The sequence below is a fragment of the Scardinius erythrophthalmus genome (assembly GCF_964197995.2).
Source record: "Scardinius erythrophthalmus genome assembly, chromosome: 22".
Taxonomy (NCBI): domain Eukaryota; kingdom Metazoa; phylum Chordata; class Actinopteri; order Cypriniformes; family Leuciscidae; genus Scardinius; species Scardinius erythrophthalmus.
In genome coordinates, this window is record NC_138242.1 from 25,825,675 (window position 1) to 25,843,805 (window position 18,131).

Below are 18,131 nucleotides of genomic sequence, written 5' to 3' on the forward strand. Positions count from 1 at the left end.
CTAGTGCATCAAACTTTAATAAAGTAATATCACTTCAATAACAATTCCATGAATAATGCTGCGGCAACTCTAAAGTGCATTGTAAAAGAGGATTTTCTTATAGTACTAATAGGAGTAAATGAGGCCCTGCAGGGAAGAACTACATCACAGATTCACTTGAAAAGGAATTATCTGAACGAAAACCTCACCTGTGATCCAAAAGAGCTGGAATCTGCAAGCATGTTGAAGACAGGCATGGTTAGAGTGAATTTACACATTCAGATAAACACACTGTACAGACGCTGTCATTAGGCTGTGTGGAACACGGTGTGCTGTGAGCATTTACGATTTGTTTTGCTACGCTGCAGGTACCTAACAGCTGCCCGAGCTAAATTGACGTGAGGGGCCGGACTAGACAGAGTTATGCACCAGGAGCAAGTCTCATTGGCTCCTGAGGGAGAGGCTGGGCCTGTGCTTGGAGTGTACATTGTGAACTTTGTCCTGTTGCACTAGCGCACATCTCAAGAGCTAGTAACACACACACACAGAGGCATAGACACGCAGGTGTGCACATAAAAACACAGAGTGGAATCTTGTGTACAAAACAACAAAGAGGCAAGACTTGACAAACACACATATTGGGTTCTCAAAAATTCTACAGTCTCAACATTGTTCAACCACAAAAATCTAAAAAGTTGTTTACATTAAGAGTGAAAAAAATTAACAATTAATGGTTGATCTATTTTCACTGGAAAATTCCAGACAATGAGAGGGTGTGTGTTCGTCAAGTCTGGCCTCTTTGTTGTTTTGCTCCACAGATTCAACTCTGTGTTTGTATGTGCATGCCTCTGTGTGTGTTACTCTTGGATGTATTAAATGCTTTAATATATTGACTAAATTAATAAATTAATTGAACAAATTCCACCATCCCTGCTTGCATGTGGAAAAACAAAGATTTAATAAAAACGCCAACCAATCATACAGAAAATAAAAAATTAAGATGATGTATCTGTTGTGGTAAAGATAGAACATTTCTACATAAAATAATCTGATCTGTGGCCTAGTCAAATGTGAATCTACCAGAATCCTTTTTGTTTTTGTTTGTGTTTTTGTTTTTCATTTTCTGTGCGTATTTTGTTTTATTTTTATTGCTAGCTTAAATCACAATCAAATTAGCTAATAGGACATGGGATGTGCAGAACGGATGGGAGTTTAGAGAGAGCTCAGCTGTGCCTAAAAGCGTGAACAAGGAAATTCTATGGAAGCCTGACTAATGCCTAAAACAATAAGAAGTGGCACTGTTGGCAGGCACACACACACATGCATACATCATGAGTTCAGGAACCCAACCAAGCCTGTTTGTCTGTTTGTCATCAGACATCACGCTTATCTATGTGGCCTAGGTTAGATTATTAGGAATCTCTGCATGTTGACAGCTTTTATTGCCCTGTCAGTTACACTACAGTGTACTGTAGGTCAATCATTAGTGTGCAGCGAGGTAAGACGACATCACATAACACTGAAACATGAGCCAGAGGCTCCATCGCAGCTCTGTAAATAGATGATTCATAATGTGCATGCACAGAAATTTCTAGAAAGTGTTTGTTTGTGTTGAATGCGGGGCTCACCGGCACTGCTTTTGACACAGACGTCCACCCTGCCAAGACACTCCTTATGAGCGCCAGCACCACATTTGGAGCAGCGGTAGCCTTGATAGAAGACTCCTCTGAGATAGATAGATAGATAGATAGATAGATAGATAGATAGATAGATAGATAGATAGATAGATAGATAGATAGATAGATAGATAGATAGATAGATAGATAGATAGATAGATAGATAGATAGATAGATAGATAGATAGATAGATAGATAGATAGATAGATAGATAGACAGACAGACAGACAGACAGACAGACAGACAGACAGACAGACAGACAGACAGACAGACAGACAGACAGACAGACAGACAGACAGACAGACAGACAGATAGATAGATAGATAGATAGATAGATAGAGATAGATAGATAGATAGATAGATAGATAGATAGATAGATAGATAGATAGATAGATAGATAGATTTGCATTAACATCTCCCATTATTTCCATTCCATTACAAACTATTCAGGAATGATCTACATGTGATTGGGCCACGCCCACATACTCTGCTCTGATTGGCCCATTATCTGCCAATTCATTAACTCTGAAATCATCGAATTTATGATTACCCACGAACACCCTTGATTTACCACTGTCTTTCCCTCTCTTACTCACTCTATGTGCAATATCGATCTCATTAAGGTGCATTGTGGGTATACTGTGTCATTTCACAAAGCTTCAACGGTGAGCTCACCTCAGCAGCATTTCACACGAGCTGCAGGATGTGGTCGTCTCAAAGGTGTGCATGCGGAACTCATGGAAATTACTTTTCCCGCTCTCTGGACAGATGTTCGATCTGTTGAGAGAGAGAAATAGAGAGCTAAAGCGGATGTTAAAGACAAGACTAGAGACTGCATAACGTAACTCGTAAACACAGAGCTGCTTGTTTCCACCTATAGTCTTCTCCCTCCATCCAATCAGCTGTGATTGCCTCTTAAAACACATAGGGGTAACTAGATATTTGTATTTTCTGGAGAATTCGTTTTTTTAATGACGACCATGTAAAACTCAATACCACAAAGCTCCCTGAATGTACTGCATAACACATGACAAAATGACAATATTGACAAACCAAACTAAATTATATTCTAACTGATGATCTGTTTTATATTATTATGTAGTATGAGCTAAAGCAATAGTGTTGCTGTCTTAGCATGCACCACTAATTACAGCGTCAGCAGGGCAGGAGTCATCATGTCGTCTGTGGCTCTATTACTGTTTTATAGTCCAAGACCCTCCACCCGCTTTCTGTTTCTCTCGCTCGATCCATCTTGAATAACCCTTGAGTGGTGAGTGCCCTCATAATAAAGGCATTAATGGATGACGGACAGATGAGAGAGCTGTCTTTGCTTGCTGATGTCATGTCATTAGGCTCAGAGTATGTAACAGCACTGATATCCAATCAGCTTTCAGCTGCCGACTGATCTGATGACACATGACGGAGAGAAAGAGAGCACTGACTCACCACTGTTCGCCAGAATTAATGAGCCCTTCAGATAAATCTGTTAAAAACGTGTTATCTAATTAATCAGAGCCCTGTCTCCTATCTTTGGTGCTTTACGCTTTTTTCTCCTCTCTTATTCAAATGGGGTTTTTTTCATGGATGTGCCTTTTTTGAATATATATGACGTTTGAAATTTGGTACAGTAGATCACTTGTCACATGGTTTATTGCGTTTTTCATCTGCATTGTACCGATTGTTGCTGTCATCTGCCAGGAATTATAAATATATTTTCTCTCACTCTCTTTTTTTCTCATAAGTATGCTGTTTGATCACTTATACAAAATAATGCAGCCTTAGTATTTCATAATACAAAGATTTACTTGAATCACTGATTCTCATGAGAATAGTGAATGGAATCAAATTAAAGTAAAGGAAGATAAAAAGCCTCTGTTTTTTTTTCCCAGAAAACATGATTTATCTTGCTTATTTGAAATAAAACAGTTTGATGTACTAAAAACATTCGAATGTGTAATATGGCGGAAACCACCCATGTTTAAATATCAAAACAGAATCATTATTACCCAGACAAAAGATATTTGGAAGAATCTGGGTAACAAAATCGTTGATGATACCCATTGACTGCCATAGTTTTTTTTTTCATACTATGGAAGTCAATGGCTATCATCAACTGTTTGGTTACCAGCATTTTTTTAAATATCTTAAAGAAATGATGTCATAATTTTCATTTGTGGGTGAACTATACCTTTAAAGTACAGTACTTTAACAAAAATAGCTTGTTTAAAGTGCAAGTTTAAAATGGTCTTCATTGGCTGCCTGTGAACAACGTCAACTTTGACCCGCCCTCAAACACTGTAGTTGTAGCCGAGGCCTGAAAAAGTTTGGTTCATGTTGTGAGCATGTCAAGAAGACGCTGTTGACATGACAGTGAGTAAATAACTGAATGAAATATTGTCAGTGAGCTATTCCTGTAAGCATCAGAGAAAAAAATGGTCATGCAAAGCAAAATTAGGACAGGTTTTAATGCAAGAAGCACTAAAATACCAGCTATATCTGGTATATTAGCTATACATACGACTATATCTAAAATAATGCAGACTAAACTTACAAAAAGAAAAGGAAAAAATACCTGGCATATTACTTCAGCCTATCTGCAAAACTGAACCAACCACTCTGAGAGAATGAAAACCCTTTGGGTCACATTATGTTTTATAAGGTACACCACTGCAAAAATGCTTGGGTAAGCAAGTCTGTCCTCATTACTGTGTTTGTTCTGTAGTAAAAATATACACTAATGGTGTTTTAGTCCTGAATCAGGGCCAGGACATACTGTCATAGCTAAATCATGTCTCTGTGTCTGTTGTCAAAGCAGATAACAAACCTGAAAAACAGCACAGTGCAGACCTCCAGAGTTCATACTGTAACACACACACACACACACACACACACACTCACAATGCCATGCCAAACTGCTCCAGCCATTTCTTCTTTAGCTCCTTGGTTTTGAAGAAGAACTCAAAGCCGTTCTGACCCTGGTTGTGTGTGAGGTAGAATCCGTGGCACCACTGGAAGAGACAGAGAATGCAAGAACATCCATGTTATAAATGCAAAACACACACATACACAGAGATAAAGCGAAAGCTGTTTGATTCAAAACATCAAAGGTGCTCTAACAAGGATGAGAGTACAAAGCATGATGGTGTGAGGGGGGTCACTGTTGTTTATGCAAGACTGACGAAATACTACAGTCAAATCTAGCTGGATCATCCTGTTATCATCTGCAGGCATTGTGCTGACAATTACATCATATCGCAAGTGATGTAGAACAAATGGAACAGATTTCATCACTTGAAAGAAATGACAGTGTGGACAGTCAGGTTCAAAATACAAATCTTTTGTTTATTCGCAGTGTGAACAAATGTATAATGCAGTTCAATAAGCAATTACATATCTGGCCTTCTCTGTCTTCAATTATTTTATATGAAAATAAATAAAAATTTGTTTTTTTAATGCAGACACTATGCTATGGGGCTTTTAGTGTGTTGCTAAGTGGTTGCTAAGGTGTTCTGTTAGGTTTCTAGGGCGTTGCTAAGGTGTTTAGGGTGATTGCCCAAGTAAAAAGAGCCTCTATGGTGTGGCACTATCATGCTTTTCATATCCAGGTATTATGTACACTACTATTCAAAAGATAGGTTGGTAAGATTTTTACGTGTTTTACAGTAAAACCAGTAACATTGTGAAATATTACTATAATTAAAACATTATAATATTTTATAATGTAAGTTATTCCTGTGATTGTAAAGCTGAATTTTCAGCATCATTACTCCAGTCTTCAGTGTCACATGATCCTTCAGAAATCATTCTAATATGCTGATTTGCTGCTCAACAAACATTTCTTATTATTATCAATGTTGAAAACGGTTGTGCTGCTTAAAGGTCCTTGCACACTGATCCGAAATTTTCGCATGCGTTTTTTCGTATCCGTCATTCTGTGGCTCTAAACTGTCAAAACACCATTCAAACCCTTGTTACGGATGCGAAAAACGCAGAAAATCGAACCCGATTCGATTTTTTTTTGATGGACGAAAGTTTCTGAGGCAGTGTACAAGTGTGATTGACATAACGTGAGGTCGTATTTATTTTTTAACGTGCGAAAATTTCGGACGCGAATTCCGGACTCAGTGTGCAAGGGCCTTTAATGGAAAGAAAGTTTAAAAGAATAGCGTTGATTTGAAATAGATATACATAAATAGATAAACATTTATGTATATTAAATTAACTTAAATGAACAAAAACGCCTTTCCTTAAAAACCCAGACAATTTGAGGCATGACTCATGTCTGTAGCACAAAGATTGTTTTAATCGCTAACTGCAAGCATAAGAAAAAGTAATAGTGATGTTCCATTTCTCAGTGAAACTCTTGTACATGTAATATCTACAGAATCATCTAACCAGTAATTGTCCTGGCACAGCAGCATGTAATGTATAGTAACAAACGACATCATGTTTTCTAATTTAGCCGTGTCTGGTGTCGGCTGCGTTCGTTAGCAGTCACTAGACAGTTTTTAATAGAAAACACCATCTGTGCGAATGAAAGCTGCTCTACTGCAGTAACTGATCATGGCACGACAGAATAACAGCACATTTGCTGCCCTCGGCTTTGGAGCAGCGAACTTTGGAGGCAATTAGGAGACCGGCTGCACACCTTTCGGTTTTCTCTTTCTGAGGTCGGGTTGTTGGTGATCTTGAAGGAGTGGAGGTCAATCACCTCCTTCATCTCATAGTTATCTCCTCGTCGTTTGCATACGATCACGGCGGCGTCAAACAGAAAGATGTGCCTGCAGCGGAATCAAAAAGCGAAAGAGAAAATAAAAGAGTAGTGCCTGAGGGTGACACCTTCATAACCCTTAGGCCTTAGTAAGGACTTGTGGAGTTTCAGGCTGAGCAGTATTCCACACTTTAATCATCTCACCTGTCTTGTTTAGCTCGTTTGTCGACTGAAGCTACTCGCACTTCGCTGTCACCTTTAGGTCTCCCATAGTTACGGAGAGACTGATTCTGCAGAACACAGAAATGAAGCAAACTCAATGCTTGTACACTGCTAGGGGTCAATGTTTCTTTCTCCACAAAACTGTTCAAAGCTTCATACTGTCTCTGCTGGGGAGTAACCTACTCAAAGTAGCATGCAAATCAGTGCTGTTTTTATTAGTCTGACACCATCTCTGCTGTTTTTAAAATAGTTCAGCTTTTCCGGTAACATACAGTAGCTTTTTTTCCACCAAGTTACAGTGTAGCGTGAATAAAGAAGCACACCGCCTTTCAACAGAGTGAGCTGAAGAAACATTCCAATACGCTTTCCTAAAAACTTCTCTCTCTCAAGTTGCACTGAGAAGTGTGAATAATAATAGCAAATTGTTTTGTTTCAATGGTTAAGGATTCGCTGATTCATTTTAATGATCTTAATAGTGTTACCAGAAATTAATTGCATACATTTCATGCATTTTTTGATAGTGAAATTTATATTTTGTTAAATACTGAAATACATTTGTGAAAGGCTTTTATAAATAAATTTTTTGTATTGTTTATTTAGCTGTTTTAAAAACAAATTATATATTATTATAAATTATTGTTAATTATTATAAATTCTATATATATATATATATATATATATATATATATATATATATATATATATATATATATATATATATATAGTAAATAGATGCATTTTAAATAAATTATATTATGTAATACTAAACAATTTGGAATAATAATATATTTGAAAATAATATGTCTGAAATAGCTTAGTTAATTATCCAAGTGATTAATTTTAATCAAACTTGGATAAAACCTCTATAAAGGAATCTGAATTAATTTTGTTAAATATATTATTTTTGTTTAAAAAAAGCAACCTCAGTGAAATAAAATGTTGTTTCAGAGGCATTGCCATACAATGGGGATCTTCTTCTCTTTATCTGATCCCAGTGAATACTGAGGTGGAACATTTTTCTTAAGCTTATAATGTAGCTAGATACTTTATCAAAAGTGTAGTTTGACTACAGTAGCACTGCTTTTTAAATGTTACTCTGTGATTTATATGAAGTGTGTTATTTAGCTCACTAGGTTTTCTATAGATTTCTGGTACTGGTCGATGTCTCGTAGAGTCTCGATGTCTCTCTTCACCTCGTTGACGTACTGGGCCAGATCCTGAGGAGAAACGCAAACAAAACACCTTAACATTCATCATGCTCAGACTTTGACCTGCATATAAACAAGGAAATCTTTCTATCCGTGACCTAAAAATAACCATATTTCCTCGCCAGCTTCCTTATTGACAACATCGCCCCATGTGATGTTTTCAAGGCACTCGTTTCTGTCTAAAAATGCTAAATAAGATTTAGCGTCTGAAAGGCGAGGGTTATTTGACAAATCTCATTGCGAACACAGTGCCTGCCGTTCCCGTGAGTGGAGTTTAGCGACTCATTCATCATGGCGTATCTAGAATAATCAGAGAGTGGGGGGCTGCTCGCCCACCGTGAGGATCTTAAAGGGGAGCACTTGAGGAGGTTAACCGCGTTAGCCCGATACCCCAATCAATGCTAAGTGGCTAATTTATCCAAATGAAATCATCACAGCCCTCGGTGCAATCTGCGCAATCTTCTCAGCTTGATTTGCCTCAATTAACGGACGGTTACCTGTCAAGATGCATTCGGCACCATCTTGATCATGTCTGAGTCAAGTGGGCCACATTGATTTTCAACCAAAGCTTTTCGTACGAAAAAGTTGATGTATGCCCAGGCAAAATAAATAGCTTTAAGAGAATGAAATTTGTCACTGTTGTGATTTCAAATTGAACAAGGCCTCTAATATCACAGAAAGATAGGTGATTAAAAGCCTGTTTGTATAAATGATGCAATGATGGGGAGCTAAATGCGTGTATGAGAGCAGATAACAAGGTCTAACCGTTGAGTGAAGACTGTAGGAAGCCTCATTTGTCATTTTATGGTTCAAATGAGTTCTCACACTGCTGCAGTGCACACTTCTCACTGGACTACTACCCAGAAGTCAAGGCAACAGGCAGCTTATGAAAAGGACATTTATACACTCAACCCACCTTCATGGCGTCCAGCGCTTGCCGTAAATTACTCTTGTCTGAGGCGTCATGGGTGTGTTTCACCAGTTCCTGTCAGGAAGGAAGAGAGAGATATGAGATTGTGTTCACGGCCCGTGTCTCAGTGTCTTATTATCACCAGATGATGATGAACGCAGCAGACAGTCAGATGTACAGGAGCGAAGCCGAGCCGGAGGACATCTGTCACTTTCACACGCTCTCATAACTCCTACTTAATAACCGTGCAAATAGTTTACCAACATTATAGAAAGAACATATAGCTATAAGTCATCTAAAATGTAACAACATTCTTTAGGCACTGAAGCAGAATAATTTTTTTTATTATTTGATTTTACGTGTGTGTTCAACAATCCCTGCTCCGTAAAAATAAAAAATAAAACGCAGGTGACCCTGATACAAAGACACCAACAAAAAAAATGTATTACAAGATTATACAAGGTGATTATGTGGCAAGCATTAGAATACAATGATAATCCAAACACATACAGCGTGGCATGTATTTTTATCTTACTTTCTCTTTTCCCCCCTCATACACACACACACACACACACACACACACACAAGCTGAAATAATATCCCAACCGGCATCGCAGGTTCAAGAATTGAAATGAGAAGCAAAAGGTTTTTGTGGGGTTGAAATTGCCTTCCTGCTCCGGGATGAAGTAAACAAGACATCTGGGCCAGTCTGTAGGATAAGGGAGGGTGCTATGAATGTCCTTTACTCGGGTCTGATAAATGGCTTCCTTTTGGCCTAAGAGATATATTGCCATCCAGCACAAGCCAAATCCCCTGCGTCAGTCAAGCTGAACCTGCGCATTATTATCAGCAGAAAGACGGACATCACCTTATTTTTCATTCTCACTTCCTTCAGCCCTCACACAGCGAAAGAGAGCGATAGAGACAGAAAGAAGGTATGACACTAACACAGAGATTACAGCGGAAATAAAATGCAGCCATTCTCTTGTCCAAACGTTTGCAGAATTCTAGGTGAATATCATTCAAACGTGATTTCACAGAGCAGCATCGCAGTTTTGTAAAGTCTGGCCCACTTGCACCTTTTTATGTCAAACTATTGCCCAAATTATGCTCAAAATTTGTCGCATCACTAACACTCGCTCTGTTTCTGTCAACCAATGCAAACATATTGGCTTAGTTGGAGCAATTTCTTAACTTTTTATGTAAATATAATGTATATGTATATTCTTACTTCCTGATTTATGAACATTACTTTGACTTCTTTACACGTTACAGTAAAAATCTGATTTTCTAAATCAAATTTAAACCTGAACATAGAGAGAAAAAAAAGTTTGGGGTTGGTAAGATTTTTTATGTTTTTGGAAGACGTCCTTCTTAGTTGAAAACAGTTGTGCTGCTTTACATATTTGTCGAAATGGTTACATTTTTTCAGGATTCTTTAATCAACTTTAAACAGAACGTTCAACCGCATTTATTTGAAGTAGAATCTTTTTCTACGTAAAAATTTACACTCACATTTGATAAAATTTAATGCATCCTTATTGAAAAGTATTAATTTCTTTAAAAAAAATGTATCTTACGAAGCTAACATTTTAGAGTTTGAAAAAAATAATAATAATCATTTGGAGTAAATGAAGAATAATTATGTATTTAATTTAAATAGTTAAATATTAGAATACTTAATAATAGATTATATATGAATTATTTTTTAATATAACTCATTCTGTAAAGCTGGTTTGCTCTTTCTCTCATTGGCCAAGGCTTTCTCCAGCAGAGCAAAGAGCAGAGAAAGACAGTCTGTCACACGCTAGCCTGCTCTCCAGAGGGGCAGCAGACAGACAGACGCTCTATCTGCACACACACACACACACACACACACACACACACACACACGTTCCCTAAACCAACAGCTGGCCAGATGGGCAGGGAGGTGAACTGAGCTGTGGACGGCCATGCAGGCATGCTAAGTAGACGCTTGCACACACACACACACACACACACACACACACACACACACACACACACAGAAAACACCTTCGCTGTTCTGTCCGCTGAGAGCCAAAAGGTTCCTGCAACAGCAGGAGGATTGTGGTGGCTTCAGTCTACACACGCTATGCACCTCTCTCTCTACTTTTCTTTTTCTCTCTCGCTTTCATTCACATTTCTCTCTAAATCCCCTCATAGCTGGATCATGCAGTAGACCTAACGTGTGATGGACAGAGACACACTATGAAATATTCATGGCAGGCTGCGTGAGATGTTTATGGAATAGGGCCAGACCAAACATACAGGACTGGGTGAAGCATGCTGCTTCTCCATTCTGTGGATTATACTGCCTCTACTGGAGGACAGTGGAATATATTACCCTGCGCTGCCTCTACTGGTGGATTTCATACATGGATTATGCTGCTTCTCTGTGAAGACAGACAACACTGCCCCTAGTGGACATTAGCAGTAAAGCAGTCATTTAAAGACAACATGAAAGAAGAACTGACCCTTTCTTCGATCAGAGCACATTAATCAGAGCATATGATAAATGTTTTAGACTCTTTCATCAAAATAAAAATAATATTAACATCTTTCTCCACCTCTGAAATTAATTTCCTTCTATCAAAACTAATATCTGATGGGCTAAGAAAATATTGCAATATATTTATTATTCTATAAAGTACTATTCCTTAACAATAAAAAATATTATACTATAGTTAATAATAGAGTTTTTATTTTTAAATATCCATATTTATTTTATTTTAGTTAAAGCTTTATTAAATGTACAGTATATATATATATATGTGTGTGTGTGTGTGTGTGTATTATAAATTAAAGCAGCAAAAATGTTTTTATGGTTTTAGTTTTATATATATATTAAATAAAATATACATTAACTGAAATTAAATAAAGTATATATTAAAAAGCGTAAAGTTATCTTATGTCAGCTAGTTGTCCCATTTTAATTTTACTTACTAAAATAACACAACCCTGTGTGTGTGTGTGTGTGTGTGTGTGTGTGTGTGTGTGTGTGTGTGTGTGTGTGTGTGTGTGTGTGTGTGTGTGTAAATAATTTAATATCCTAACATGTTGAATTGTTCAAATCAAATACAAAAGAATAAAATCAAGTCCCACTACATTATTAACATAACTACATAATAATAAAATATGTCACAGTATTTTATGCTGTCTTTAAAGTATTGGAGACACAGGTAAAACATGTAGGTGTAGGAGCAAAAATACAGCAAAAAATCATTTCAAACCTGTAGAAGTAGATGATACTTCAGAACTCTCTGCATCGGAACAACTAGAAGATCTCTCAGAGTAAACTTCCCATTGTTGGCTCGTTTGGAACATAACTGAAAACAATGAAAAGAACAAATTATTAAAATAAAATGTTTTGTACTATTTTGAACCACCAGGTGGCAGTGTCTAGCAGCAAATACATTCTACGAGTTCAGTTTTGGTAGTGAAAAATAAAAACTACTTTCATAAATCATTTCATGACAGATGAATTTCTTCCCACTATGCTGTACAAAGGCTCTAAATTATGTCACCTACTAAGTGTTATATACAGTCAATTAATTTTAAGTTATAAGATAATAGTTAACAAAGATTTGTGCTACCGTATTATTAATGGAAAGTGCCAGAGAGATGTTTCATGAACATACCTCTAACATCTGCCTGACGTCCTCTCTGTTCTTACAGATGTCATCCAAACACGCAATGGCTGTTTCTACGTGACTGCAGTATTTCCCATACAGGACTAATCTATCACACAGGAAAACAGACACGTGTGAGAAGAGGAAGCAGGGTTTCGTTTCTTAAACAGCTAAAGAGAATAAACTGATCACCTTTCTTTGTATTTTATAAAGATCAGGTGCAGGTTACTGGCGTTATGCATTAGCACTGAATCCTGAATCTCCCTCAGAAGACTCGTGTGCACTTTCACAAGATCCTGTTGGAATATAGAACATGAAGATACAGTATGGGGCGATGACACACAGATTCAAGCTCAAATCTGTTCTCCATTACAGAAGGTTTTGTGACTCACTGGTATATTGATGAACACTTTTTCAATATCCACACCAGACAGCGACTGTCCCAGAGGCTTCATAAAGAACTGAAAATAATAATCAAATATAAAGATCAATCAATACACAATAAATATATATTGCAATATAATAAATATTTGACCCATCATGGAAATTTACCATGGTTGTATTATACTGTAGTAACTACAATGGAAATGGTGTATATTCATAGTAAGATGTTAAATAAATAAAAACAATAACTATAAAACTATATTGCAATATAGTGACTATTTGAACCATTGTGGAAATTTACCATGGTTTTACTATATTAAATATAACAGAAATGTGTATTTTCATACTATGATTTAAAATAATTGGAAATTTACCATGATTTTATTATACTGCAGTAACTACAGTGGAGATGTTGCATATTCATACAAAGATTTAAAATCAATTAATCAATCAATCAAATAATCAATAAAACAACGACAAAAAACTATATTGGAACATAATGATTCTTTAAATCAATGTGGAAATTTACATTGGTTTTAGTATAGTAACTACAACTGAAACGTGTATTTTCATACTAAGATGTCAAATAAATTAAATGAAATAAATGGAAAGAAAACCATGGTTTAACTAATTAAATAAATTACAATAATAATGATAAATAACATTTTTTTAAAAAACTTTTAATATAGTTTATAAGATCAATAGTTTAAAAATGTGTTTAGGCTACTATTTCCAATAGTTCAAAAGCATAGGTTATTTTCAGATTTTTTCTGATATTTTAATAAATGAATAATATATTATAAAAATAACATTTTATAATATATGATTTTTTTTTTTAACTATGTTAGCATTAGTTATAGTTTATAAATGTGTTTAAGTTACTATTTTTAGTTTCAAAAGCATTGATTATTTTCAGAATTTTTAGTCATTTTAATTTCTTTGATGATAATGGTGGCTTACAGCAAGTCATCAGAGGGAAATTGTAACAATAACTCTAGTGGTAGCAACTAGATAGAATTTTGTATGGTAAATTACATTGATTTAAACATGATTTAAAAAATGTTTTTTTTTTTTAAATCATCCAATGTTTTACCTGTGGTTACTATGGTCTTAATAAAAACGCCAAAGCTAATAATGCGTTCCACTTCATTTAGCAGACACTTGGCAGATGTCACACATTACATGAATGAGTCTGACTGTGCTCACTTTCTCTATGGAGTCCAGCGTCTCCGTGTATTTCTCCTCAGTCTGTTTGATTTCCGTTAGACAGCAGCTCCTGATGTCCGTCTCGGCCTGTTTCTGTAACAAGACGGGGCGTTTTATGACTCGCAAACCTAAACATGTTTACTTGTAAAACCATTTCTGTTAGCTCACCTGTGGTTGTACCAACTCGACCTTCATCAGGTCTTCATACACCTCTCCACCCTCATCATCATCATACACGCAGTCGTAGAGATCTTCCTCATCTTCAACACCATTTTCACTGAGACACACAGACCATCAACATTCAGGGTTTACATAAACTTTAAGGCTGCAAACCCGATGGACAGCACAAAGAGGGCAGCACAATGTGTTCAAATGCTTCAGCATATCCAATGTATGGAGAAAAAGACCTCTTCTCGCAATTGCTCATGAGGGGTTTAAAACGATAATGTTTCCCTCGTCTAAATTAAACACATGTTTTCAGCTACAGCAAAAGAGACATTATAGCTGAGTCAGGCCTTAAGATCACTCAGATATGTTCTCCAGATGGGCACAAAAGAGAGAGAAACAGTGTTGATGTCTTTTCCTAACCATGTCTGTAGTTTGAATCTATTACGAAACGCCTTCAAGGAAAAGTCTCTTTCTGACAGGGACAAAACCGTACTGGCACATCGCCCTCCAGGGAAAAGCACTCAGCAAACACGTTTCATATGAACAAACCATCACATGAGGAAAACAACCCTCTGCTAGAGGGCCTCGTGTGTGAATGTGTGGTTAAGAAGCAGATGTGATGAGGTGGAGCCAAAACATAGTGACAGCAACATCAATATTTGCTACGCATTCTATCAAATCCTCAGGCATGTCGTATGAGGAGAGCAGACGTTTCTGCTGAGGCTTCGTGTTGCCAACAGCCTGACAAACTACGGCACCGTTACTCAGTAGAATCTGTTATTTCATCAGAAGCAGTGATGTTATCATTAACTAAAACTAAAACTAGCAGACAGATTACATTTTTAGAAAAAACTAAAATCCCATACATAGTTACGGTAACAACTGAATATAATTTCACCTTCTGACAAATCTGACATTAAAAGGGATAGTTCACCCAAAAATGAAAATTCTGTCATTAATTACTCACCCTCATGTTGTTCCAACCCCGTAAGACCTTCGTTCATCTTCGGAACACAAATTAAGATATTTTTGATTAAATCTGAGAGCTGTCTCACTCCTCCATAGGCTTCTGAGGGACTGAAACTTGCTGGCCCAGAAAAGTTATTAAAGAGATCGTTAATATAGTCCAAGTGACCACAGTGGCTTAATCTTAAGTTTATCAAGCGACAAGAATACTTTTTGTGCGCTAAAACAAACAAAAATAACGACTATTCATTTCCTTCTCTCTGGGCCTCGAGTTAGTTTACGTAGTGTTTTTGCGTAGCGCGTCTGTGTTACACGTCACCACGTAGGCTCACTATTGGCCGACGCTGGTCATGTGTGTGACGCGCTGTTCAAAAACACTACGTTAACTCTCGAGGCCCAGAGAGAAGGAAATGAATAGTGGAATAAAGTCGTTATTTTTGTTTTGTTTTTAGCGCGCAAAAAGTATTCTCGTCGCTTGATAAACTTAAGATTAAGCCACTGTGGTCACTTGGACTATATTAACGATCTCTTTAATAACTTTTCTGGGCCAGCAAGTTTCAGTCCCTCAGAAGCCTATGGAGGAGTGAGACAGCGCTCAGATTTAATCAAAAATATCTTAATTTGTGTTCCGAAGATGAACAAAGGTCTTACGGGGTTGGAACAACATGAGGGTGAGTAATTACTGACAGAATTTTCATTTTTGGGTGAACTATCCCTTTAAAGACTACAGTATGGAAGCTTATTTCCGCCACTGAATAAAAAATTAAATGTAATTATGTCTATATCTCACAATTCAGACTTTATAACTCGTAATTACGGGTTTATATTTTAAAATTCTGAGAAAAAAAATCAGAAATGCAAATTATAAACTTGCCATTGCAACAAAAAAAGTCAGAATTGGGAGTTTAGGCCATGTTGACAATGTCAACTTTATAACTCGCAATTGCACATTCGTATCTTGCAATTCTGACTTTTTTCTCAAAATTGTGAGTTTGTATCTCGCAAATCTGACTTTATTTCTTGCAATTATGACTTTTTTTGAGATATAAACTAGGAATTGAGAGGAAAAAAGTCAGAATTGTGAGAAATAAACACAATTAGAAAGGTAATTGCGACTTTTTATGACTTTTTACTATGCAATTTTGAGTTTATATCACAATTATATCACCATTTTCTTCTTGCAACTGCGAGTTTATAACTTGCAATTCTGAAATTTTTTCTCTGAATTTTGAGATATAAACTCACAATTGCAAGTTATAAAGTCCGAATTGTGAGATATAAACACAATTATGAGAAAAAAGTCATAATTAACTTTTTTTATTCCATTATGGAAAAAAAGCTTCCATAATTATATATGATAAAGATCCTAACTAAAAAATATCTCTTTATGTGTTAAAAACACTTAATAAAAGATGGCAAAAGTCATATTTTACAAGATATCTACAGGAGTACAGTATGTGTGTGGCACACATTATGCCATGACTCAACATATTAACATTAACCTCCTGTGTGCTCCAGCCTGAGGCTCCTATATCTCTCCTAACCGATACCGTACAGTGAGCTGAAGGTTAAAATATCATCTTGTTTCTGCAGAGGAAGACAAGCAATGTAAGCAAAAAAATGACTCACTCTATCAGATCCTCTAGATGGTTATAAATGTCTTCATCCTCAACACTCTCTTCTGTGGGAAATGGCCTAGAATAGAAAGAGAGAGAGAGAGAGAGAGAGAGAGAGAGAGAGAGAGAGAGAGAAATATGCATTTTCATCAGCACTCGTAAAATAGAATTTTTCATTTCTTCTTTTTTTTATAATGTACTGTACCTTATTCCAGTCTGCTGTGCAATGTGTGTATGAGAGAGTTTGGACAGTGTGTCCATAACCTAAGAGAAAGATACAAGAAAAAGATAACTGTTACCTAAAAAACATGAAGTATTGATTTGAACTTAAATTATTTTATTGATTTGAACTTAAATTATTTTATTACAAGAGAGGAAAGTTTAGGGGTCATTGTGTGTGTGTGTGTGTGTGTGTGTGTGTGTGTGTGTGTGTGTGTGTGTGTGTGTGTGTGTGTGTGTGTGTGTGTGTGTGTGTGTGTGTGTGTGTGTGTGTGTGTGTGTGTGTGTGTGTGTGTGTGTGTGTGTGTGTGTGTGTGTGTGTGTGTGTGTGTACTTGTACAACTATCTTTGTGAGGACCAGTTTGAGTTTTAGACCATTGGAGTGAAGACAAAGAGAGTAAAGTGAGGATATTTTGGCCGGTCCTCACTTTCTGAGAGCCCTTTAAAGGCCTGTTTGAGGGTCAATACTTGGTTTTAGGGATAAGGTTATAATTAGGTTAAGGGTAGGTTTAGGGTAATGGTTCGGGTTCGGCACTTAGTTGTGATGGGTAAGGTTAGGGTAAGCGGCTAGAGATTGCATTGTGTCAATGAAAGTCCTTATGAAGATAGTGTGTGTGTGTGTGTGTGTGTGTGTGTGTGTGTGTGTGTGTGTGTGTGTGTGTGTGTGTGTGTGTGTGTGTGTGCTTTAATGTGAACAGGCCTTTTATTTAAAACCTTATTATTATTAAAACCCTGTCAAGTATTATATAATGAAATATGTTTGTAAATGTTCTTTATGAAAGATAGTGTTACCCACAAAGAACACATAATCTTCAAAACAGAAATAACAGCACCGCAACATTAGTACCAGTAGGGGTCAGTGTGCATCAACATTTCAATGCCGTTAAGGTTTCCGTGCACAATCAGCCTCTGACATGAAAAGTATGAAAGATTCATCATAATCTTTACACGTTCACCAAGAGTGTTCACCTCTCCGATCTTCCACAGAGCTTTATGAATAATCAACACATCAATGCCAGATTTTATAGTCAGGCCATGAACAATTTTTGCACAGGAGTCCATTCAAATGCAAACAAACATAAACATGGTCAAACAAATATATGCACAATTAATTAATAGTAAAACTAATGCATAATTTCCAGATGTATTTAAGGAGATTTACATATCTATGATGAGCACATGTGTGGTTTGAGCTGAACCCGTAGCGTCTGGGAAA

The 18,131-nt window shown here is 36.6% G+C and overlaps 1 protein-coding gene across 1 annotated transcript in view; it reads right to left on the reverse strand.

Annotated features, from left to right (window-relative positions):
- vav3 (vav guanine nucleotide exchange factor 3) overlaps positions 1-18,131 on the reverse strand; it is a 62,029-nt gene that overhangs the window by 16,302 nt on the left and 27,596 nt on the right. The window contains exons 3-18 of the mRNA XM_081352211.1: positions 16,902-16,960; positions 16,710-16,775; positions 14,115-14,223; positions 13,947-14,039; positions 12,749-12,817; positions 12,549-12,652; positions 12,366-12,465; positions 11,958-12,053; positions 8,713-8,781; positions 7,719-7,805; positions 6,571-6,656; positions 6,304-6,436; positions 4,554-4,663; positions 2,331-2,432; positions 1,608-1,705; positions 189-211 (exon numbers count right to left, since the gene is read on the reverse strand). Of these exons, the coding sequence (XP_081208337.1) occupies positions 189-211; positions 1,608-1,705; positions 2,331-2,432; positions 4,554-4,663; positions 6,304-6,436; positions 6,571-6,656; positions 7,719-7,805; positions 8,713-8,781; positions 11,958-12,053; positions 12,366-12,465; positions 12,549-12,652; positions 12,749-12,817; positions 13,947-14,039; positions 14,115-14,223; positions 16,710-16,775; positions 16,902-16,960 (1,404 nt within the window). The remainder of the gene's footprint in view (positions 1-188; positions 212-1,607; positions 1,706-2,330; positions 2,433-4,553; positions 4,664-6,303; positions 6,437-6,570; positions 6,657-7,718; positions 7,806-8,712; positions 8,782-11,957; positions 12,054-12,365; positions 12,466-12,548; positions 12,653-12,748; positions 12,818-13,946; positions 14,040-14,114; positions 14,224-16,709; positions 16,776-16,901; positions 16,961-18,131) is intronic.